Raw genomic sequence first — 26,929 nt, forward strand, 5'->3', positions numbered from 1 at the left:
GATGGCAACACATCAAGAATCAGAGGAGAAACTGTGGTAAGATGAATACTGGCCCCCAAAGACATCCATTCCTATTCACTGGAACCTCTGAATGTTAGCTTACATGGCAAAAGGGACACTATGGATGTGATTAAGAATCTTGAGATGTAGATTATCCTAAAGGGCCCTAAGGGTAACAATATGTATCCTTAGCAAGAGAAAGAGGAGAAAAGCTGACACAGAATAAAGTGGTAATGTGATGATTAAAGCAAGATACTATGCTGCTGGTTTGCATGATGGAGGAATGGTAACTCTGGAAGCACTAATGGAAAATCCATTGCCTTACTAAGGAATAAAGAATACAGCTTGGGCTGGGGATGTGGCTCAAGTGGTAGCGCGCTCGCCTGGGATGCATGCGGCCTGGGTTCGATCCTCAGCACCACATACAAACAAAGATGTTGTGTCCACCGAAAAAAAAACAAAAAATAAATATTAAAAATTCTCTCTCTCTCTCCCTCTCTTTAAAAAAAAAGAATACAGCTAAAGAAGCTAGAAAAATCAAGGCAATGGATTCCCCCCCTAGAACATCCAGAAGGATTGTGGCTTTGCTGACACCTTGATTTTTGACAGAATAAAACTGATTTTGAATTTTTGACCTCCAGGATTTATAGAAGAATAACTGCAAGTTATTTTAAGCTGCAATGGTTTGGGAAATTTTTTACAGTAGCCATAAGAAAACAATATAGGAAACTTCAGAGATAATCTCCTCTACTTATTTTCAGTTCTCAAAACTTCTTCCATCTCTGCTTCAACTCAAGCTACCTAGCTTTGGTCTTTCATATTTACGGCCTTCTGGAGATATTTCATTTTTTGAAACATGGCTATATGGGATTAAACAATAAAATCACTGATTTAGTCCAGTACACAATTTTATACATAAAGAAAAATCTCAGAAAAGTAAAATGATTTCCCTTACTCAATCAGAAAATACAAATGAAAAAGTAAAACACAGGTTCTTTACTCTCAATTAAATCTTCTAATGTCATGCTACTCTAGAATCAAGAAAGTAGACTGAAGATAAATTGTTGAAGAATAAATAAAATAATATATGTAAGAAGCTTTAAAAAGTCTCTGGCACATAAACATGCATAAATATTAATTATTATTAATACATGCATGCTATAAAATCTATTTTATAATGTATTAGAATATATCATATTTATATTATATGAAGACTGATAAATGCTAATTATTATTATAATGTATACCCAAATACACACAGAATATTTTGGGAAGTAAACACAAAAAATCTGATAATAGTTTCCTCTGGGTATGGAAAATCAGACACAGGGTGAGAGAGAAACCAACTTCACTATATGTCATTTCTAACCATGCACATTTTTATGTATCTATCTATCCTTCCATCCTTCCATCCATTCATCCCTCCCTCTCAAAAGGATGAACAGGACTAAATGGAGTTAGCTTTCCTTGTTTAGTATCAAATTCCCATCTCCTCCATATGGAAGCTCAAAAGAACCAGTTCAAATCCCTATGAAATCAAACAGATTTAAATTATAAAGTATAAAGAAAAGTTTCACTTTAGAACATCCATCAACTCCTTTGTGGTCACCACAGAGATCCCTTTAAGCACATTTGCCTCTTAAGATACTGTGATTTCCAATATTAAGATTTTTTAATTATATTCATATTGGAAAATCAAATTAGAAAATCTAATTAGGCAAGGCCCTTTGCCTATTTATTTGATATACAACTTTTACCTTCCCATAATCTATTCTTTAGACTGTCTGTTCACATGATTAGAATACTTGATTAATTCCCCAGATTTTCTGTGGTGACCCACTTCTAGCCAAAGTGAAAGTATCACTCTGTTTTCATTTCTTCAAGCACCCTTGGTAAATTGGAAGTAGGTATTTGTGTACTTTTATTCCTCTTGTTACTTTCTAGTTTTATTCCATTGGGGTCTGAGAAGACAATGATATTATTTCAATTTTTTAATATTTATCAAAAATGATTTGTGGCCTAATATATGATCTATCCTGGAGAATGTTCCATGTGCTATTGAGAAGAATGCATATTCTGATTCTATTAGATGAAAAGTCCTATAAATATCCCTTAGGTCCATTTGCTCTATAGTACAGTCCACTTAAAGTGTTTCTTTGTTGATTTTCTATCTGGTTTATCTGTTCATTGAGGAAAGTGGGTTTTAGAGTTTCTCTCTCCCTTTAGACTTGATATTTACTTTATATATTTGGATGGTCTCATGTTGGGTATGCACATATTTACAATTGGTATAGCTTCTTGATTAATTGATCCTTTTAGTGATGCATAATGACCTCATTTGTCTCTGTTTACTGTTTTTTTTTAATTTAAAGTCTGTTTAATCTGATATAAATCCTGTCATTTTCAGCAACTGGAGGTCATTATGCTAAGTTACATAAGCCAGACGCCAAATGTTCTCACTTATTTGTGATAAATAATAAGCCAATCTCATAGAAGAATGGAATGGAAGAGTGGTCACTAGAGACTGGGAAGGGCAGGGGCAGTGGGGATGCAAAAAAGTTCAAAAAGGGCACAAAACATAGTGAAGGAATTACTCCTGGCTCTTTTTCAGCACTTCTGGGTAATTATTGGGTAAAACAATCTATATTTCAAAATGACTAGAAGACTACAAAATCCCCAATACATAAAAATGATTAATGTTTCAAAAGATGGAAATGCTTATTATCCTGATATTATGTGTCCTATTAAAGATGTACTTATATTATACCTCAATTTAAAAACACCTGTTCAACTAGCTGTATTGCGGATCTGGATCTACTGTCCAGAGAAATCAATTAGAAATTTACCATGGGACGAATAGAATTCAAGTCTCATCTCTTGGGCAAAGTAAATTGTACACAGCTCCCCACAATCTCCTGAAATGGTAAGGACATTTTTTAACCCACTTAGGTATCTGATAAGTTAAATCCTATTTTCCTCTGTTCATTCTAAATAAGCCCAAATTCAAATCCAATTTTTCCCTAATTTCCTATACTGCTTTTGGTATGTTTCACGTTGCCTGGGAATGTGAAGAATATCTAAAATTTCAGAAAATAAGCTCATATCCTTGTGAACCTAGAACACTTGTCATTTGTGATGCTTAACTGAGTTGATAATAATAACCTAGCAGTTATGAGTCCCAGACTAGAAGTAGGAAAAAGTATGGTGGCTGTCCCAGCTTTGAATTCTCACATTATCTGTTAAAAATGGGGTGTTCTGAGCCTACAAATGTGGAAACAGAAGATTCATTTCACTGTAAAATAGGACAAGGCATAATACAAGTCAGTTACTGACCTAAGTGTTCGAGTTTGATATCACTATCAGAGACACCAAGCCTGGAAAGTTGGATCACTTGAGCAAGAGAAATTCTATGGAGGCTGAGGCCTATCCTTAGATGAATGCATACTAGCAGATAACAGCAACTCTCATCTAGTCTCCATTTTTTTATACTGCTTCAAACCAAATGCTAGAACAGGAGTTAAGACCCTTACTATTGCTGTATCTTTTTTTTAATTATAAGTAAGTTTTGGGGGCCGGGGTTGTGGCTCAGGGGTAGAGCGCTTGCCTAGCATACTTGAGGCACTGGGTTCAATTCTAGGTACCACATACAAATAAATTAAACAAATAATAAAGTCCCATCAACAACTAAAAAATATTTTAAAAATAATAAAAATAGGGCTGGGGATGTGGCTCAAGCGGTAGCGCGCTCGCCTGGCATGCGTGCGGCCCGGGTTCGATCCTCAGCACCACATACAAATAAAGATGTTGTGTCCGCCGAAAACTAAAAGAATAAATAAATATTTAAAAAAATAATAATAATAAAAATAAATAAGTTTAGGCCAGGCTCAGTGGCCCATACCCGTAATCCAAGCAGCTTGGGATGCTGAAGCAGGAGGACTGCAAGTTCAAAGCCAGCCTCAGAAACTTAGCCAGGTGGTAAGCAATTTAGCAAGACCCTGTATCAAAATTTTTAAAAATAAATAAATAAAAAGAGCAAGGGCTGGGGATGTGGCTTAGTGGTTAAGTGTCCCTGGTTTCATCCTTGGTACCAAAATAATTAATTATTTAATTAAAATATGGAAAATTTATATCAGAAATGTGGTTCTACATTCTCTCTCTTTTTTTAATCTTTATTTTTTAAATTTATTTTTATGTGGTGCTGAGGATCGAACCCAGGGCCTCACACATGTTAGGTGAGTGCTCTACAACTGAGCCACAACCCCAGCCCTCTACATTCTCTCTTAACCTGTAATTCAGTAAAATTTCTGACTTCCAGGAGACCTTATATCACACTCTGGTTAATCCTACAGTTTGCACAGCCCTCAGGGAAATGATTTTCCACTAAAAAAAAATGCTAGCATCTGACATTACAATGCCTGCTCAAACCAGAATATTAGGAGTGATTAGCCAGTGAAGGAGAATTTTGGGCCCACCATATCTTAGCTAGTACGGAAATGAAAACATAAGACCTGGCTTCAGATGTTTCACAGAAGGAATTGAGGTTTTCTTGCAGCTCATAAATTTATTAAGGGAAGGTGGTATTTAAGGGCCAATTGGTTTTTATATACTTGACCCTTGCAGCTGTAGTAAGGGAGAGAGCTGCCTGCTTTGTTGGCCATAGGTGATATTATTCCAGGAACATGCTGAACCCTCTCTTCTGGGTCCCTGTTGCCATGGCTGGGTCCAGCACAATTAGATAGGCTCTACTTCTGTTTCTTGTGCCTGAGCAGGAAGGATGACATTATTTAGGATCTCAGTATAATACGGGCTAAATACCTGCTGATTGTGATGCATCAGAGTGATAAACTTCCAACCCAGTTCTGCCAACTCCCCCTCAATGAAAAGAAGGCCTCCAGGAAAGTCTAGCAAAGACTCCTGCATGCCACGAACCAAACAGCATTTCAGAAACAAATGGATCCTCTGTTCTGTGAGCAGGGGAAAAAAAAAACAATAAAAAGGGGAATGAAAATTTATAATGCACTCTCTGATCACCAGAGTTTTAAATTAACTGAGTTATTAACCAACCTATCTGCTCATTTGCATAAACCATATAATGAGATTTCTGTAAGCTCTGTTTTGAAGAGGGAATGCCATCAAGCTTTCAAAGATAAAGCATGATCAAAACACAGTGAGGGCCTTTCTCAGTGGTAGAGTGTTTGCCTAGCATGTGCAGGAACTTGGGTTTGAGCCCCAGTACCATAAAAAAGTGAACTAATAAATTTCTGTATGTTCATAAGATTACTTTAGATATCTATATGTGAGATCACAGTGCACATTTGACCTAACAAAAGGATTCTAGACATCATACCTGAAACTCCAAAGTTAAAGTCCATGTTAAAGTCAGTGCAGCAAGTTCAGACCATAATACAGAAACCAAACTATGATAAGATATTGCAGTTCAGGGCAAACTGGCCAAGTTAATTGTTTCCATTCCACAGTTGCACATTGTCTACAGCCTCACTATCAATCTCATGGAAGACAGTAGGGTCCCACATGGTAGCTTAAAGCATGGGATAGAGACAGGGTTTTCCAACATAGATCTTGGGCTATAGTTAGAGAATTACCAGGATGACTTAATAGGGTTGGTGGGATAATAGATCACCCCTTTGAGTTAAATTGGATGTAGATTCAACCTAAAACCATATATTCACTCTTCATATAATAGAAGTCCATTTCAACCCTGCACATAATAGATGAGGAAAGGGCTGGGGATATGGCTCAAGCGGTAGCGCGCTCGCCTGACATGCGTGCGGCCCCGGGTTCGATCCTCAGCTCCACATACAAACAAAGATGTGTCCACCGAGAACTGAAAAATAAATATTAAAAAAAATTCTCTCCCCCCCCTCACTCAATCTCTCTCTTTAAAAAAAAATAGATGAGGAAAGCTAAAGCTAAAATACTTCCTAAATTATCATGTTGTTGCATTCCCCAGTCAAGTTTACCTATCCACCCCACATATTATCACCACTCTTCCCCACCATTATCACAGGAACTCTTACCAATGATGCAACGAATGCAATTCCCTTTCTTGGCAATGTTCTGGAGTTGGCCTATAAGAGATGCTGTATTTTCACTACTCAGAGCAGTGAGGCCCATGTTCTTTAGACCTTTATGAATTTCCTCAGATACCTGTTCACTCACATTCTGCATAGTCTCTTCAGGCCTAGATAATGAAGGATAGAAAACAGAGCAGCCCTAGCATAAGAGCAAATCCCAGAAAGCAGCAGCTAAGCCACTCAAGGAAGAATTCTGTTTCTCTACCTCCAGCAGGTGAAATACTTTTGTTGTTACCTTCAATATATCAGCTAATTCATACATACAATACCATACTCTATCTTCAAAGGAAACAAGGGTTGTTTCCATTCTTGGATCCACTCAATATTCTTAGTCTTGTAAACTTTAAATCTGTATTAAGATTTTCTTGGATATTTTCCAACGTACCCAATTAAATAGCAAATACAATAAGAAATGTTTCCTATCCCAAGTTTCAATATGGCTTATCAAAAACTCCAACTATCTTTGGAGATGGTCCCCAAAAGCCTTTGCTCTGTGTGGTTTGCAATGAATAATATTATATTGTCTACCTGTGTCCCAAATGCCCCCATTATTTTCTATTTAAGAAAGATCTATGTAACATACCTGGAGTTAAATTCTTCAGTTAGGGCCTTAGTTATATATTTTATTTTATCTACAAATTCAGGTGAGCTGAATAAAACACTGCCAGAGAAACTTCTTGCCACCAACAAGACTGAAGCCAGGATAGTTAAGCGGTGCAATTTGGACTCCATCTCCCGGAGCTGGATCCTATCCATCAGCAGAGTCTGGTGAGGTAGAATAAAAACAAGCTGTCAGTAAAAGGAGGCAGAGACTACAAAATAACAAGACAACGACCCAACACAGATTCCTACCTCAGGGAATTCTTCATTTCCATGACCCCAGAGAAGGAGGTTCAAGTACCCCTGGTATAGCACCATTGTGAGACTGGGAAGCTCTGGGTTGTTAGGTTCCTGATCTGGAGATGAATATTCTATGCTGGAGGAGAAGCTGGGAGAGTCAGAACTTGGAAATGGTGTAGTGAGGTCTATGGCTGCTTTGGTTAGCCATTTTGTGGTATAATTGAGAAGATCTATGAAAGAGAAGGGAATATATAATTTCAAACTCCAAGGCTTGAAGATTAAGATTTTGAAATATAGTCTTGGTGAATAAAGAAGTGATTTTGTAGGTTTTTCTGATTTAGAGAAATATCTTTATCCCTACTTCTTCCCTAAGGAAGAAATTTTCTATTTAAAAAAACAAAGCAAAAGATAAGAACAGAAAATCACTGTAAGAAAGCAAGCCCAGTGTCAAATTTTCCTCACTCCTGCTCTTAAATTTTTAACATACTGGGCTGTTTATCAAGGAGTTCCTGAAATTTAGCTCGTTCATACTGGACCGAATGTTCCTGGATGTAGGGTCGAAGGCTCTGTATAGTGTAGTTTACCATGTCCATCTTCATCAGGCCCAGAACATGGAAGATGCCCCTGTCATAGGGAGAAACAGAATATTTATACCATGAAAAGAAATTCTAGTGTGGAGAGGTGGGACTCAAACAAAGAATCATATAGTCATAATACTTAGAGTTAGGTGAAGCCTTTAAGACAATGGTCCTATTACAGTTTATAATTTGGTATGGTTTGAGTGTATCCCCAAAAAAGCCTGTGTTGAAAACTTAATACCCCATGCAACAATGTTGGAAATGGAGCCTACTGGAAGGTGATTTGCTTATGAGGGCTTCACCCTCATGAAAGGATTAATACTGATTATACAAAGGGTTGAGGCTCTGAGTTTGATCTCCAGTTCTCTCCGGCCATTTGATGTCTTCTACCATCAACTGATGCAGTCCCTCACTTGTAGACTTTCTAGCCTCAAGTACTGTAAGAAATAAATCTCTTTTATTTATAAATTACCCATCCTCAGATATTCTATTATAGCAACATACAACAGACTAAGACACAAAGGCACTGGCCAGGGACCTGAGGCCACAAACTGAATTGGTGGCAGAGATAAGAACAGATATATTTGACCTCTTAGCTACCAGCCTGAATTCATTGCACTGTAGCTACACCATCACTTTAGAAAAAGGGAGGAAGAATATCACCAAAATGCTAACAACTATATGTGGATATTTGGAATGTAGGTTGTTAAATTTCTAACCCAGTGGGCAAATCATTTTGCTTTTCTAGGTTTGGGTTCTTCTGTCTAAGAAACAAGAATAACCTTCATTCCTGTTCCCTCATAGAATTTGGGTTAGACAAACAGGAGAACATCTGGGAAAGAGTGGTTTGAAATCTATAGATATAATAATTACTGTACTTTAATGTTTTAACAGTATCACATTAAGTTGTCATGTCATAAATGGGGCCTTAAATGTTGTAAAGATTATGAAAGGAACCATAAGAGATTATCATTGTAAAATAAAATTGAACAGTCCAGGAAGAAAAGAGATGTTAGTCAGGTCTTCAGGACAGAAGAGCTAAACTGGCTTATAGTTCTCTGGCATGATATCTAGACTAGATTTCAGGAACAGTACATGCTATGATTTGAATATGGTTTGCCTCCTCTAAAACTCATGTGAAATTTTAATACCATTATGAGGTATTAAGAGGGTGGAAACAATCCAACTATGGTGTTTATAGGTGAGGCCTTTGGGAGGTGATTAGGATTATATAAGGTTATCAGAGTGAAAACCCCATAAATTAATATTAGTGGTTTCATAAGAAAAAAGAACCAGGCGTGATGGCACACACCTGTAATCTCAGTAGCTTGTGAGGCTGAGGCAGGTGGATTGTGAAAATAAAACAGCCTTACACTAAGCAACTCAGTAAGACTTTGCTTCTAAAAAAAATACAAAATAGGGCTGGGAATATGCCCCAGAGTTCAATCCCAGTACCCAGCTCCCCCTCCAAAAAAAAAAAAAAAGGAAAAAGAGAGGCTAGGACACATAATCTCTCACTCACAATGTGATACCTATACCACCTTTGGTCTGTGCTGGCAACAAGGCTATCAACATATGGGGCTTATTAGCATTGGGCCTCCAAGCATGAGGCAAAATAAAATTATTTTCTTTGTAAATTATCCAGTCTGTGGTATTACACATAATAGTTATAGAAAACAGACTGAGACAGCATGTCTAGATTCTCACCTAAGCAATTGTACTGGATCTGTTATGCTCTTTAGATTCTGCACTGCTTCATCTCGAACTGGTGCACATAGCAGGCTCATCAAATCAAGAATAAATTTGGAGAAATGATAAACATTCAGGGCTCCATGCTCTGTTTCCTGTTTGAGGAGATCCATGTCCAGAGCTTTTTCAATCTCATTTCTTAAACGATTCTGGCGTGGTAATAGCAGTGATAGCAAGATCTGCCCAGAAAAGGAAATCAAAGAAACAAATTCTCTTTAAAATCATGAACTTTCTTTAGTGAACAAAGCTTTTAGACCAAATGTCTGACCATATTTTTAGGGGGTCAGGAATGTGGATCTCTAAATTTCTTAGTATTGTTTCCCTCTGTTTAGGGTGCAATTACAATGCAGGCTTCATTGGGTTATTTATAGTAGCAGTTATTATTTTCAAGGCAGAATGAGATAAAGATAGGAACAAAAGTAAGGGTGTGATAAAAATAAAGTGCAGGATATGAGAAATACAAAATTCACACCACAACAAAGTATTCTTAATAAAGGATAATGACATTTTAGGTTGTTTTACTCCAAAACGCAAGGATGGAATAACCAAAGGATCCTTTAAGGTTCACTTCAAATAGCCTTTTGACTCAAAAGTACAAGTTCCCTGTGAACAAAGGTATTCTTACTCATCTCTGTGTTTCTGAAGCACATAAAACATAGTAAGAGTTCAGTAAAAATTTATTTAATTGAAAATATATGATGTTTTTATACTAATATCTAACTGTTCATAATCATCTCATACAAATAAAATAGAAACCACTCTATTCTACCCATGTTCAGAAAGTATGCTGCTTAGGATATTAATAGCCATTAACAATCTAAGGGTCTAGGATACCCAGGAACTTCAAGTCATCTAAAGGAAGGAACCACACACAGTGGTGCACACCTATAATCCCAGATACTGGGAAGGCTGAGACAGGAGGATTGTAAAGCCAGCCTGAGAAATTTAGCAAAACACTAAGAATGAAAAATAAAATGGACTGAGGATATAGTGCAGTGGTAAAGCTACTCTTGGGTTCAAACTGCAGTACAAACAAACAAGCAAATAAACAAAATGCAAAAATAACAACAAAAAAACCTGATGGATGGAAGTTGATTACTTACCTCCTTAACTTTTTTCAGAAGTTCAAGGGCACAAGAGAAGTCAGGAGGAGTACTTGATAACTGCTCATGTAGATGTTCCCAAAAAGCATTGTACATTGTCTCCACAAACCTGCTTTCCAGACTGTTAAGAAGGTTAAATGTTCAAATTCCACTTTACTTAGAAAAATAAAATAGGATAAGAATTTCCCAAACAACATTTAAAATCATAAAAAATCATTAAATCAATAGACAAGGAGGAACTATGTTTAGATTTGAGAAGGGTTGAATAAACTTAAGTTAGTCTCAAATGCATGGGCCAAATCCTCTCACAAGGGCACCTCGTGGTTCCAGAGACACTCTCTTCCTGCAGTAGGAAGAACTATGAACTAGAGGCTTAGACCCTGAGTTCTGACCCTAGTCCTGCATCTAACTATATGAGAGCTGTTTCTATTTCCATATACTTATACGTTTGAACTAGATGATCTTTTTCTTTTAGGCCTGAAATATGGGGAAAGGTTTTCCTTCTTTATGACACTGAAAGCTCTTTCAAGCACTTCATCAAGTCCAAAAAGGAGCTCATTATTTTCCTGCTTCAAAACTATTCTTTATTTGTATTTGGTCCTGCAAACCAGAAAGCTTAGCCTTTTTTCCCTAAAAAATTACTTTTTAAGTAAAAAGTAATGGGTTTTTATTTTAAAAATACAAACAATACAAAAATGAATGGAAAAAATGTCAGAGTTCATCCTTTAACACACCAATATAATTTGTGAGAAGCCATCAACTATTATCTGTCTGGTATATACCAGAGTCCTTCTTAATTCCTTTCTCCTCATCCCTTTTACCCAATTAGTTACCAAATTCCATAGATGCTGCTCTTTACCTGTCTCTGGAATCCATCCCCACCTACTACAATCTCCTACCTGGACTATTGCAAGAGTCTCCTATATGGCTACCCTGCCCCACATGGTCTTACCCCTACCATAATGCCACATATACTTGCCAAACTCATTAATTTTCTTCAGATACAAATCTGACCATGATGTCATGGTCCTTTAAAGTCTTTCAGGAGCTCCCTACCACCAGCTGGACACATGGTCTCTAAGATCCTTCATAATCCTATTCTGCCACCTCTTCTAATTTTGTGCCTCCAACAGTAACATTCTATTACAATGAATGCATAATTGTTTTCTACCATTCTATGCCTCTGAAGAGCCTCTTTCTCTTTTAAGAATCCTTCTCCCTAGACCATCTAAAGAGTGTCTATTCATACTCCAAAATTAAACTCAAATATTACTTTTTCAGGAAAGTGTTCTTTGACATTCTCCAGGCAGCTAAGCACTAACATAAAACTCCATACACTAGATATGAGAGAATTTATCACTCTACACAACAACTAATTGATTGTCTCCCCTAGAGAAGCTTCTTGATGGCAAAGACACCATTTCACCCATCAAAAACTGCCTTCCACCTAATAAGTATTTAATGTTTGTTGAATGAATGTATGACAATGCAGGCCCTTAAGAGCATATTATTGTACAAATTATCAAAATAGATTCTACCGTCATGTATAGCTGTAAAGAACACATACTATTTTTAAAAAAAAAAACAACAAAAAAGAATATGAAGAGTCTATCATTGTAATTAGTATTGTTTTATAAGCCCAAAGTGAAACTAGTTGTCAATATCTATAGATAATAGATGACCCCAAACTCTATTTCAGCCTTTTTTCTAGTATACTTTGTGCATTACTACACTTGAAGAAGGCTGTTAGTAATAAAGTAATGAAATTCAAGCTATGGATAATATTATTCCACCTGCTTCATTTATTGACACCTCATTACCACCACAGTCCCTGACTACTTTAACAAATCTCCACTCTTCTGGTTTTGCTTTTTGTACTAGTCTAAATCAAACTCCAAATGAATTCAATGAAGATGATGCTAGGAGACCCGTGTTTTGGCGAAAACTTATTTTAGGGAAATTGCTTGGCCTGGGTCACTGCTGGCGACAGGCAAGACAAATCTAAGATGTGTGAAGATAAAAAGAACCACTGTCAGACCAAGGTGCTTCATTAACAGACTCACTAAAGTAGCAATATAACAGAAGCATTTAAAGTGGTAAATTATAAGTGTTATAGAATACAGATTCTTATGAAGAATCTAACCATTTAACTATTAATAATCCATTAGAAGCATTCAATTCATACTTGCTGAATGACTCTTATTCATGCACTGAAATATCAACATACTTAAAAGAAACAAAAACAAAGCCTAAGTTTATTTTATTTTATTATTTTAACTTTATTTTATTTTTTGGTGCTGAGAATTGAACCAAGGGCTTCACTATGCCAGGCAAGCAATCTACCACCATGAGCCACATCCCCAGCCCCAAAGCCTAATTTAAGAAGGGTATTATTTATCAATTGGGTTCTGAATCTGATTCACTAATATCTTTAGTAAGTCAATTATGAAGGAGAAATGATCCGTAAAATCTCTTATCACATTAAGAGTACTGAATACCACTATTAGAAAAATGATTATTCAGGGCTGGGGTTGTGGCTCAGTGATAGAGCGCTTGCCTAGTGCGTGTGAGGTCCTGGGTTCGATCCTCAGCACCACATAAAAATAAATAAATAAAACAAAAGTGTTGTGTCCAACTACAATTAAAAAATAAAAATGATTATTCATCTGTACTTGTTTAATCTACAAACTATGCCTTCCCATTCTGTCTAAAAAGATCTGAAATTCATTCTATATTTCATTATTAACTGAGAGCCTGGAATGAACATTTTGACAGTAATCAGCACTGATTTATTCCTTAATCAAATATAATATGCTGGGCTAGGGTTTTGGCCCAGTGGTAGAGTGTTCACCTGGCATGCATGAGGCACTGGGTTCAATCCTTAGCAACACATAAAAATAAAATAAAGATATATATATATTTTTTTTTTCTACTTTGGCCCTTTTTAACTAATAATAATACTGATTGATCTGCTGTTTCATTTGTTGATACTACTCAAGACATAATCAAACATTAAAGTTATTCATAAAATACTTCAAAAATGTTCAAAAAGCCATTGCGGTATGTACCTGTACCAGAAAATATGAAACAGAAAAATTAGAATAGTCTGTACCTGTTTGGAGGTAAATCTTTCTCTTCCACATATAAATCTTTGTTCACCATGATTTTATGAGCAATGCTCAGGTTGGAAACTACATTAACTCTCTCCGTAAGAGGAGTGATAGAAAGTGCTTCTGGTTGACTCTCTAGAAAAAAGCACAACAATCATCAAAAGGGAACCCATACAAAATAGAATTTCTATTTTATTCAGAGATCCATTAAGATAAGTAAGAAAAGCCTTCAAATTTAGATTCATCAACACAGATTCACTCAATCATTTCAGTATTGGGGGCTTTCTGAATTCTGCCTTTCAACAGCACTGAAAACTCAGAGAAATCAGGCATGAGAAGATGTTAGTTTATTATGAAAAACAGAAAGTGAAACTGCTTTCAAAACCTTCTACTTGAAACATCAAAATAAGCAAAATATAGCAAAGGAATAATGAATACATTGTTGCTTGTAAAATAAACATCTCTATAAAATGTACTGTGTTCCCACTATCCATTTCATAACTCTGAAACTACCTACAAGATGACAGTTAAAGTCTCCCTATAAATAATACCATAGGTCTTATTTGATTGTTCTAAAGCTTTTAAAATAGTAATTTCAAATCTGAAGATTCAGCAGACCAATAAAATTTCTAAAATAAATAAATAAGACTTGTTCATTTTATTTTCCCACATATAGACATTCAGACAAAAGAAAAACTCATCCTTCCCCATCTCCCACCCTGTACAAAATTCAATTCAAAATGGATGAAAAAACCTAAAGTATAAGATAAGAAACTCTGCAATTTCTATAAGGAAACACGTCAATATAAAAGCACAGGCAACAATTTCCTGAACAGGACTCCTTTAGTTCGGGTAGTAGTAGCAAGGAATAAAGATCTTCTGCAGGGCAAAGGAAACAACTAACAGAATAAAGACAGAGCCTACAGCTACTATTCTGACAGGTGACTAATAACCAGAATAGATAAAGAACTTTCAAAACTCAACACATTCAATAAATGGTCAAATGATCCAGACATACTTCTCAAAAGAAGAAGTAAAAATGTCCAAAAATTGTATGAAAAAAAGTGTTCTTCCTTAGCCATTGAGGAAATCCAAATCCAAACTTTACTGAGATTTCATCTTGTTTCTGTCAGACAGCAATCATCAAAAATACAAATAGCAGGGCTGGGGATGTGGCTCAAGTGGTAATGCGCTCGCCTGGCATGCTTGGGGCACTGGGTTTGATCCTCAGCACCACATAAAAATAAAATAAAAATGTTGTGTTCACCGAAAAATAAATATTTAAAAAATTCTCTCTCTCTCTCTCTCTCTCTCTCTCTCTCTCTCTCTCTCTCTCTCTCAAAAAAAAAAAAACTACAAATAACAATAAATGCGGGAAGGATATGAAAGGGAAAAGAACTCTAGACACTGTTGGTGAAAATGTAAATCAGTACAGCCAATAAGAAAATCATTATTGAAGCCTCTCAAAATCTAAAAATAGGGCTGGGACTGTAGCTTAGTGATATGATCTAGCTGCCACTTCTCAGTGTTTATCTGAAAGTCAGCATACTTTCAGATGCTTGCATACCCATGTTTATTTCAGCATGAGTCACAATAGCCTAGGTGTGTATGCCAATAGATGATGGATGAAGAAAAATATGCTATATATACAAAATGGAGTATTATATACCCATAAAGAACAAAATTGTGTCATTTATAGGAAAATGGATGTAACTGGAGATCATTATGTTAAGCCAAATAGTCCAGACTCAGAAACACAAGTATTGCATATTTTCCCTCATATGTGATTACTACAGGGTATAAAAGGACATCATAAAGGTAGAAGAGAAACCATTGGTATAGAGAAAGATAAGAAGGAGGCAGCAGGAAGAAGGTAAGGAGGGTTACTGAGGAATTAAACTGATGAAATAATATTATATATGCTTGTATAAATATGCCATAATAAAACCCATTATTCTATACAGGTAATATGCACCAATAAAATTACTCTTAAATTTAAAAAATTCACCCTACTGCTGGGTTTCTGTTCACGACTAAAAGGCTCAGGGGTCACTCCAGTTAAACTGGGCTAACTTGGCTGCACAAAATAACCACACAAGAGACACAAATACCTTTTTATTTGGGGTCGCCGTGATGGCTCCTCTGACCTTAAGGGTCCGCAGAAAGAGAGAGAGAGAGAGCATGCGCTGACCCCTTTTATTGAGGAGAAGCTATTCAAATGAGGCAAGGGGTCATGTTTCAGGGGGCTGAGTCTATCTTCATGATGTCCACTGTCAGCAGGTTGACTGACACCTGGGCAGGCCACACCCAAGGGCACAGTAAGAGGAGGGGACACACACAAGGCACTTCCATGGAAGATTCTATCCTAAACAGGGCAAGGGGTTATATTACAAAGGAACAGGTGAGCATAGCTTCACCCATGGGGCTGTAGCAAGGCACACCCTTGCACGAGACACCAACCCTCGAATCCAAGAAGGATCGGGAAAGCTCTGCCACATTTCTGTGACTGAGCGCCTCAGCACCCAACCGGGGAGTGTGACTCAGTCACTTGCAAGGTTGGTCTCCCACATATTCCCCCTTTCTTAATATATATAAAAAAATTGTAACTGGGAAATTTTATCTTTTAGTCACTTGACTCTTGGTCCGAGGTCATCACAATCTGCTATTGAAACAAAATAGGAATTAGTAGAAAACATATCATCTTCATAACACAATTAAATTGGAAGATCCAGGTTATTATTATTACTTCACCAAACACTCATCAGAAGATTCTTAATCTTTTCTCAATTTTATTGGGAGGCATTGTGTTTGGCCATAGTAACAGACATTCTCATTGGCATGGCATTTAGGCCTCTCCATAAACCACAGAGCAAAGGTCTCATTCACATTATTTATTACATTGCCTTTTAGAGCATTATTACTTAGTTTTCATCCATCCATCAGTACTTATCTGACCATGAAGGATCTTGGAAGTAATTTAAATCAAACATTAAGAAAATCCATACATTGTAAGTTTTAAGACATAGCCACAAAGGCTGCAATTGAATAAACAAGGAATAATATTTAAAGTAGTCACTTCAGGGATTATGAGACCAGAAGCTTGCTTGGGTCTGCTTAATTGACATGCACCTGTTTTAAAGCCTGAATATTAACTTCAGCATATTATAGCTCTGAAATATTAGCTGGCTATAACTAATGATACAATAAGTTGTATTCTTACAGGCTACAGGATATTTATCATCCTTTTTTTTTAATTCTCACATTTAAAGAGTTAATTAGGTCTGTCGGTAATGTAAATGCTCTTAGAAAAATTTATTTTAATAATCTGTCCAACAATTGTCCATATAGGTAAATGTACTCTTAATCACTAAAGTTCAGTATAATTGGCTTGCTTTGGTTTCTCATCTGCTGTCTTGCATATGTTTTTGTTACTTGTGTGGTCAATAAGTTGTTCGGCTACCTCAGTCACAGGGTGGGGGGGGGGTAGAGACATGGAATCAACACATAGATTCCGGGAGCTGGTGAGAACTGGCTGGTGACAAATCTCAAATCAACATCCAGTAGTTTACTTTTGGAATGCACACAACTGTTACAGGGTTCGAGTGGGGTGTGCCGGTCAATCGTACATAAGCAAGATAATATCCATAAACCAATCATCTTCTGCCTAATGTAACTGCACTATGAGGAAACTCTAAAATATTGTTGTCATGGTGGAAAGCAATCTGGAAGGGTCTTTGTCCCTAAGGGAAGGGGCTTACTGAGTCAGGGTAGTTTGGCAATGCTAACCACAAGTGCTGAGCATGTGGTTTCATTGATGTCTCGCTAGAGCAGAGCACCCCATCCTGCAAGGTGTTCCTGTCAGGCCTGAAGGAATGTGGATTCCTCAAGCACTCCAAGCTGTTCATAGCTGCCAGTTGTAACAGAAAGTTATTCCAACATTTCCTCCCCTTATATTAAATTTGTTGCCAAAGGAGAACCATGATGAGAGAAGAAAGGAAAAGGGAAAAGCATAGAAAAAAAGGGAAACATCCAGACTTGGCCTTTTCCTGTAGCTGCAGTTGTTTCCTGCTGTAGTAAGCAGGCAGTCACTGTTGACTAGGTTTCTGTCTGTCACTTGGGTTCCAATCTGAGCTGGACGTGGGGAGCAAAGCAGCCAGGGGGGAAGGAGACCTATCTCATAAGGGGTGAAGAATTAGGCCTTTGCACAGGTGAGGGAGTGAGATTCTGTGCCTCACCTCTGTTGGCCCCCAAGTTTTCTCCTGATGGCCCCTCTGTGACCAAAAAGGCTGTTCCTCCCTTGAGGAATCTTACCCATCTTTGACTAACCAGCCATCCTCTGGAGCCAAACAGGGTGATGTGGAGTGTGCATGGCATTGTCCCCAAGAGGGCTCTGTCTCCTTGATAGATAATGCCCCCATGGCCTCCACGCCAGCATTTACCCTAGGATCAGCAAACTCAGGTTTCTTCTCCATGGAGGGCCCAGCTCACAGCATTGGGCTGGTGGGGCTGCCTTCAGGAAGGAAGGAGAAAGGCCATAGACAGACAAATAGTAATATAGTGACAAAGCTGAGACACGGGTAGATGAAGAGGAGAGCAGTGCTAAGACTCAGGGCATGATCCCTCATAGAGAACTGGCTCTTAGTTGGTGTTACTTACATCTGTCCACAGCCGCCATCCATACAGATGCGGAATAATCCATTATTCCAACACTGTCTTTTTTTCAAAAGATACTTCCAGACAGTCTGTTTACCATAGAATCAATATATAGGTATAACTGACCATTACAGTCAGGACAATTAATCTAGTTTCATGGGTGGAATTTCCAGTCTACACTGCAAGACACATTAAAGGTAGACCTGGGAAATGGGTCCATACAAGTCTTTTTATAATTTTTACTTACCTGACAAGCTTGTGAAGCTGCATGGCTATAAACTCTGTAGCTGAAAGCTTACCTTCCTGTGCCAGGTTTCTCAGTCATGATCATAATGACTGGTTTAAACTTTCCTTTGATATCTGATTTAATTTACTGAATCGTGTTCAGTAACATTAAGACTCTCAATATTATAATTTTAAGAAAAAAATTTAAAATATTAAAAATATTTTATAAAATCTAGTGTGTCTCCCTGGGGTCCTGTATTCCCCTTTTTTATTTAATAAAATTGAGTAAAGGCTTGGTATAAGTCATAGTATCGTCCGTTTGAGTTATAAATTATAGTACAAATATTTAAATAAGAATAGATTAACCTTTTATTGATTATTATAATTTCTCAATATAGATAAGTGGATTTATCCTAACAATTTAGAAATAACTCTCAATCTCTTTGAGAGAAGGTCTCTAAATATTTTTATATTTTAGAATATTATTTCTTTAAATAGGTATCTCTCAATTGTCTTTAAAAAATATGATTAAGGTTATTTCCAGTGTAGGGAGCAGTATATAAATTTTACTGTATTTTTTATAGACAATAGGCCCAGCTAGAGAAGTTATATAATATCAATGAATTTTTTAAAGTTTGTAACCTTTATTGCTCAAAAGTAACATACAACTTTAATTTGGAGAAACTCAGTCCTAATAAAATGTTTTTTCCAAATTCATATAATTATCTAACAAACAAAATATAAGAATTAACAGTGTCTTTGAATCAATAAAATTTAGTCTCCAAGAATAATTGTCAGAATTGGGATCTAAGTTAGCAGTTTAATATACTTAGTGTTTAATCAACGATGTAAATTTATTTACCAAAATTAATCTTTGTCTTAAATAGCAAGAATCATTAGGCAATAAAGACCTTTTTTAAAAGAAATAAACTTAACATTTTAATAGGTTTTTATCATGCAAAATATGGACAAAATCTTAGCTCCCATCAGTATAGTCAAATTAGAAAATAGTCTGAAATATCCTTGAATTAATCATTTAAAATTTTTATAGTTAGTCTGGTACATATAAATCTCTTTTTTAATTGTTTTAATTTTTATATCATCTGGTTAGATAATATAAATATTTTTCTATTTAAAAATATGTTTATCATTAAAATTTAGAATATAAAGACCTTAATTTTACTCAAAGATGATTTATTTATAAACAAATTATTGTACTTTGATAAGAAATATCAATGAAAATAGTTAAAATCTTTGGATATTTCTGTAGACAGAATTATATTTGTTTATCATCTTATAAGTTTGTACAATAACTTGAGAATTAGAAACTACTTGAAGATTGTATTTTTACTTAAAAGCAAATTTATAGCAAATTATATTTATCTCAAATATCTAACTAAAAGGCAGAGTATCAGATAAATGTACATATAAAATGTATAAATTATGGGTTTTCTGTTGAAGAAAAACAATTAGACAAATATATATTAACTAAACAATTAGACATGTGCTAATTATTTTATAGATTATCAACCATAGTTTATCTAAATATCTAGAAAAATATATATTAAGAATAAGGACAGGGGCTGGGGATGTGGCTCAAGCAGTAGCGCGCTCGCCTGGCGTGCGTGCAGCCCGGGTTCGATCCTCAGCACCACATACCAACAAAGATGTTGTGCCCGCTGAGAACTAAGAAAAAATAAATAAATATTTAAAAAATTCTCTATCTCTCTGCCCCACTCTCTCTTTAAAAAAAAAAAAGAATAAGGACAGGGCTGGGGTTGTGGCTTAGTGGTAGAGTGCTTGCCTGGTGCATGGGAGGCACTGGGTTCAATCCTTAGCACCACATAAAAATAAAATAAAGGTATTGTGTCTGCCTACAATGAAAAAAAATACCACACCCTACCATCAAAAAAAAATCATTTCATATAATGTATCTTCGGTACCCCCAAAAGCACAAATAAAATCAGTCTTAAAATAGACTTAAATCAACTTTATTTTTAAAATTCATTATATCATCTTTATTGTCTTATTTCATCAATAATGGTAGCAATTATGCCACAGACCAGTTTGAAATTAGGGAGGCAAAGGTTCTAAGTTTATTATACAAACTACTTACAGCAGTAATATACAGCAAGCACATTCAGTAGTTAAAATTATTACTTGGTATATAAAATAAACATGCAATAAAACTATTTTCTCATTCACTTTCAATGTAGATTCATAATTTGTTCAGAGAGAACTGTTTTTCTCCAAGATATAATAAAACTCACATATAAGAATCCTAAAATGCCTCCAATATGGTCTGCTTATGTTCATTTATTTTTCATTCAAAAATAGTCTTTAGCCAGGCTTGGTAGCACATGCCTGTAATCCTACAAACTTGGGAGGCTGAGGCAGGAGGATTAAAAGTTCAAGGCCAGCCTCAGCAACGTGGTGAGGTCCTGAGCAACTTAGCAAGATAAAAAAATAAAAAAGACTGTGGATGTGAACCCCTGGGTTCAATCCCTGATACAAGGAAAAACAAAAATTTTTCAACACAAGTCTCACTCACATTTCCTTTTTACCCTAACAATTAAATAGCTACATGTGTTAAAATATACCATCTAATCAATATATTTAGATATTTAAGAGGCACTATGAAATAAGAATTATGCTATTCCATTATTCTGTTTAATAGCAGAAACCTTAAGTGCCCACCAAAGAAACATATATTTCAATACAATAGCATCATGGCCTCCAACTCTTATTTTTCTTCATTTCAATCTTCAAGAGTTTAGATCAAGTTGTTACCTTTGGACAGGTCTGCTGATTAATGTTCAGTGATTTTCACAGAGGTTATTAAAGGATTACAATTTGAGTTCTTGTGAGGGTGGACTATCAAACCAAAACCTCAAATGCCTAACATAAGGTATAAAAGACCTCATATCCCAATATTTACATGAAAATACTGTTATTACACACCTAAAAAATTTTTACCCAGAGTAGTGATAATTTATATGTCAAAAAAGCACTCCTAGAAAAGGATACAACACAATTCCAGCACCAGATACTTTTTTGTTTTGAGAGAGAGAGAGAGAGAGAGAGAATTTTTTAAATATTTATTTTTCAGTTTTTGGTGGACACAACATCTTTATTTTATTTTTATGTGGTGCTGAAGATCAAACCCAGTGCCCCATGCATGCCAGGCGAGCACGTTACCGCTTGAGCCACATCCCCAGCCCCAACACCACATACTTTTGATTATTGCAATTCGGTTCCAGATCAACCACTTACCCTCTTCAAAAAAAAAAAAAAATACTAATGCTATCTACCATGTTTTGAACTGACTACATCACTCTCAAGTCTTATCATACACAAATAATGATGCTTTGTTGGCCTCTTTCTCTGGAACCAAAACCTTTTAATTTTACTTGCCAACCATAGGCCTAAATCCTATCCATAAAGATAGAAGGAATAAAAAGACAAGGAAAAGAATAATTTAAAAAAGGACTAGCAGGAAAATGAGGCAGAAAAATACAAGGTTGCAGAAGCCCTCTATATCCTTTAAAGGCACATAAGCAGTGGGTTGCCTATACCTTAAACCTAACTGCTATTAAGAAACACCTAAAGAAGTGATAACATTATTCTAGACCCACCTAGAAAGTGGTCACCTAAATGTAAGGTATTGTCTTCTTGGCTCTGCTCTGGTGTTTTAGGCTTATGAGCTCCACTCTCTGTTTCACTAGGGTCATTCTGGAGCACAGCTTTTTCAATTTTTGGCATCTTGATGTTATCTAGAATCAGGAAGAAAAGAGGCAAGTTATATAACATCTGGCTCTGACCCAGGGACAAGGAGCTAAAGGGCTCTTCAAATGCTACTGTGTGCCCTGGTGCTCCCAGTTGAGGGGAAAAGTGCTTCAAGGCCCTCTAAAAGGAACATTTAGGTTCTTCAAACATGCCTTGAGGAGAGGAATTTGGGACTAATGTGACTGTGTTTACTGAAAACCCAGCATTTCACAAGCAGAAGGTAAGCCAAGACCCAGAAACAGACAATGCCTCCCCAGAAAGAGGGCACACCGCAAGCTACAGTCCAAGCTAGGAAAGAGACCTTCCTCAAATCTGGCTACCTTTAATTATTCCCATAACACCCGCTTCCTTGTGAAATTCCACATCAGATCTGCCTGAAGAGGGATAGTTATCTGAACTCAGGCAGCAGGATACGTCTCCCCAGACCCCATATCCCCCAGGAACCTGGTCCCTCACCTTTTCACAGTCCTTGACCAGCTGGCCCGTGGGTGCATCTGATAGTGAGATCTCTCAATCTTCCCAGTCTGGTCTTGGGATATACCATGGTGTCCTGACAGAGGGGGAGATAATCAAGGAGGGTGGGCCAGAACCATGGAGATGATGAGGTCTACAGGGAGCACACCCCTACCCATGATGCTAGTAAGAGAGTCCAAAACAGGAAACAAAGGGTGGCGGGTTGCCTGGGGAGCAGGGCCAGGATGCTTGGGAACCCAGAGAGCCAAAAAGGCAAGCAGGCTAACACCCCTAGGTGATAAGAGGAGGCAAGCAGAGGTTACAGAGACAGATATTTCAGACTCATACCCTCCCTTGCAGGCTAGAATCCGTACAGGAGCTTGGAATTAATCTTCCCAAACCCTTTTCTTCCCCCACAGGAGAGGAAATGTTCAAAGCGTTTATCCCCTCCCCCACACCCCCCCAAATACCATTTACATACCTAAAAAGGAAAAGGAACATTACATTTTTCTTTGTTCCACTTTAAGCTGTTCATAAAGTCCCTCTCTCTTAGGTCACCATTAGTCATTTAAAGTGAAGGGCCAGCACAATTACAAAATTCTAGAATTGTTTCATTTCTTTTTTTCATTTAGGTAAGCAAATCCACCCAAGATCAGAGAGGTGAAGTGATATAACTCTCCTTTTACAAATATAAAAACCGGGCTGGGGATGTGGCTCAAGCGGTAGCGCATCTGGCATGCGTGAGGCCTGGGTTCCATCCTCAGCACCACATACAAACAAAGATGTCATATCTTCCAACAACTAAAAAAAATAGATATTAAAAAATATATATAAAAACCAAGAGTAATTTTAAAGGGCTGGTTATAGAATTTATGTAGTGAAAGATCAAGATTCTAAGCCAGATTGAGAACTTAAATTTTGGTTTGGGTTCTTCCAGCTGAATTCCTGGCATGTTCTCCATTACAATCTAATTATTCACATAGGAAGTGATGTATAATCAGAGGATGCTGGAATAGACAAGCCTAGGGTCTTGTGTTTCTTACGTTTTAGTCTTTGTCTTTATTGTCATTCCACTGGCTGGTTACCATACTGATATGAAGACACTTAATTGGTCTGTTTACAGTTTTAGGTTTTTTAAAAATATGTTACCACACTACACTATTCCATCTCTCTCTCTTTTACCCTAACTTGATTTCTGAACACATTATTTACCTAATCTCTCTTATCACCAGTTTGTTTGCTTATTAAATGAGTACAAAATATCATCTGTCTCTACACAGAATACTGCCTGTATAGTAAGTAAGAGAGATGATATTTTGTACTCATTTAATAAGCAAGCAAACTGATGATATGAGAGATTAGGTAAATTGCTAAATAACACACAGCAAGCAAGGGAAAAAAGTCTTGAATATATTGAATTCATATATATATATACATATATATATATATATACACACACACATATACATATATACACATATAATATATGTGAATATATATTCTCAGCCATAAATGCAACATATATTCATATATATACACATATATATTCTCAGCCATAGATATAATATATTACCTCTTTCTACATATATATGTACATATATTTATTTATAATATTTATTACCTCTATGGTTGAAAAGCTATACACCATAATTTTAAAGAACATAATTTGCTTTGTTGCAGTAAGTGTCAGAAGTGGGGTATATAACAGAAGAGTGGTAGGTCATCAGGAATTGTGATATATCATCCAAATGTTTGAAATCAAGTATTAATCCAGACTAAACTCTAAAGCCTAAGCTCTAAACAAGATCATGCAAGATAACCTAGACTTTCAAGATGGAGTATCTGTCTCAGACAAGTGTTTCACTGTAAGACTCTCTAAACCTTCATAATGAATGATACGTTATTATCCAACATACTTCATCATTTAGCAGGACTTCCCCTTCTTGATAAAATAATACTCTATTAAAGTGCTTATTATGCAAAAGGCAAATATTTTCTTTCTTTCTTTCTTTCTTTCTTTCTTTCTTTCTTTTTCTTTCTTTCTTTCTGTATCAGGTATTGAACTCAGGGGCACTCAATCACTTAGCCACATTACCAGCCTTATTTTGTATTTATTTAGAGACAGAGTCTCACTGAGTTGCTTAGCACCTGACTGTTGCTGAGGCTGGCTTTGAACTCATGATTCTGTCTTAGCCTCCCGAGCCACTGGGATTACAGGCATGGGCCACTGGGCCCGGCTTCAAAAAGCAAATATTTTCAATTTGTCTCAAAAGCAGATGAAAAATCCCTAATCTTTACAGTTGAGTCCAAAACGTTCCTTTATAGATAATATTTTGTAATGTATCATGACTTTTGTAAATTAGTAATAATATACTTGTGGGGTTTTTTTAGTTATAGATGGACACAATAGATTTATTTTCTTTACTTTTTTATGTGGTGATAAGGATTGAACCCAGTGCCTCACATGTGCTAGTCAAGTGCTCTACTACTGAGCTACAATCCCAGACCTACTTGTGGTTTTTTTTAAAAATATAAAGCCAATTCCAAATCCTTGAGTAAAAGTTTTGCTTCAGGAAAGAGAAGCATATATATTCATTGGGTTCTTTACTCCTTGGCACACTTCTGGTTCCCCACTGTGGGTACACATATGGCAGTTTCTAAGCCCATTTTAGAGAATTCCAGATCTATAGCAGGAAATTTTTACCTAACAGATGTGTTTTGATCCAGGCTTAATACTATGATATATTATCATTTCTTAAATGATGTCTTATGCCACTCCAAAAAAGAAAATTATCTAGAGAGAGTTGATCCTATCCACAAGGACATTAAGGAGGCCTAATTAAAAGAGAAATAGTCACAAATAGCTCTAAGGAACACAAAATTTAGGAGGAATACTGGATAAGGATAACCTGGTTGAGCGGCCATGCCCTCAACACTAGTTAATATATACAAATTAAGTATTTCATTTTACAAAGAAGCATTTGAGGCTCAGAGATTTTAGATGACTTGTCTAAGGCCACAAACAGTTTAAAGAAAATTTAGGGCTAGAATTAATGTCTCAGAGTGTTTATTCCAAAATAGAGTCATGCAAGGGCAAAAACTAATAATTTAACTAAGCATTTACATTTTCTAAAAAAGAAAGCAAATGATAGGAGCTGGGGTTGTGGCTCAGTGGTAGAGTGCTTGCTTAGCACAAGTGAGGCCCTGGGTTTGATCCTCAGCACCATATAAAAGTTAATTAATTAATTAAAGATATTGTATCCAACTACAACTATAAGATAAATTAAAAAAAAAAAGAAAGTGAATGATAGGTATGGTAAGAAAGCCTATAATAGGTGAAGTTACATAAGGGCCAAGATCACACCAGAGTACTGTGTAGTGGAAGATAAACAGCTAACTAAAGTGGTGGGGATGTGTAAATACAGGGTGATACCTTCAAATAACCCCCAGATTTAAGATAAAATAGATTTTATTTCATTATAATCTCAATTATAGTACAGAACTACACATTAACATCTTTTGCTTTTTTATTTTAGCCAATGCACTTTCTTCGCAGAATCCAAGAGAATTATCAAAAGGTTCTAGTTACTCTGGAGCAGCTCAGAAGTGAACTTTTCAAGCTAAAAGTGAGGCATGATGGGTAGAGAAGCCATCAGAGACCTCTATGGAAAGGAATTTCAAAGCAATGAAAGATAAACCTTCAGCACATAACCATTAACATCTCTCTGCATTCTTTCCCAGAAATACTGGACTTACTTTGTTATTGTTTCTTAACAGGTCACATATCTTCCTACCACAGGTTTTTAAACATGCTGTTTGTCCTCCCCATGATGCTTTCTAGCTTCTTTAGCCCCCTTCCTATGGACTGACTTTCCATGATTCAAGTAGAAGCTTCTAAATACTCAGAGAACCTCCTATTGTCCTCCATAATAGTCAATTTTTCTTCTATTAGCCTCTCTCTTAACATTTTGTACTTTTAAAAAAAGGAATTATCAGAGTTGGTAGTAATATGTTTGCATAAATAATAGTTATTGAATATTGAATTCTGCTATGAGATTTAGCTTTCTGAAGACAAGGGTTATATGCATTTTTTTTCTTCATTGTGCCTAGAATATGCTTGATAACTCAATATATTACTTGTGCAATGAATGAATATGCATAAACGCCATAATCCCACAGGGAAACAGCAGAGTTACAAGAATGACACAAAATGGAAGCCCCTCCATTGCCAATCCTATTGAACTGTTGAACACCTTATGTACCAGAGTCAGCTTTTCTCCCTATCTCAGAAACATTCCCTCTGTCTTTCAGTTCTTGACTTTCAGTGAGATACCAAA

The 26,929-nt window shown here is 36.3% G+C and overlaps 1 protein-coding gene across 1 annotated transcript; it reads right to left on the reverse strand.

Annotated features, from left to right (window-relative positions):
* Nucleotides 1–4,731: 4,731 nt before the first annotated feature.
* On the reverse strand, nt 4,732–22,115 carry LOC308639107 (T-complex protein 11-like X-linked protein 2; the record flags this gene model as incomplete). Its single annotated transcript, XM_081277120.1, has 9 exons — nt 4,732–4,964; nt 6,039–6,202; nt 6,679–6,860; nt 6,948–7,165; nt 7,423–7,559; nt 9,221–9,441; nt 10,366–10,486; nt 13,478–13,610; nt 21,989–22,115. The coding sequence occupies 9 exons, from the start codon at nt 22,113–22,115 to the stop codon at nt 4,732–4,734; spliced, it is 1,536 nt and encodes a 511-aa protein (XP_081133246.1).
* Between the last annotated feature and the right edge of the window lie 4,814 nt (nt 22,116–26,929).

The sequence above is a fragment of the Spermophilus citellus genome, assembly GCF_964194105.1.
Source record: "Spermophilus citellus genome assembly, chromosome: X".
Taxonomy (NCBI): Eukaryota; Metazoa; Chordata; class Mammalia; order Rodentia; family Sciuridae; genus Spermophilus; species Spermophilus citellus.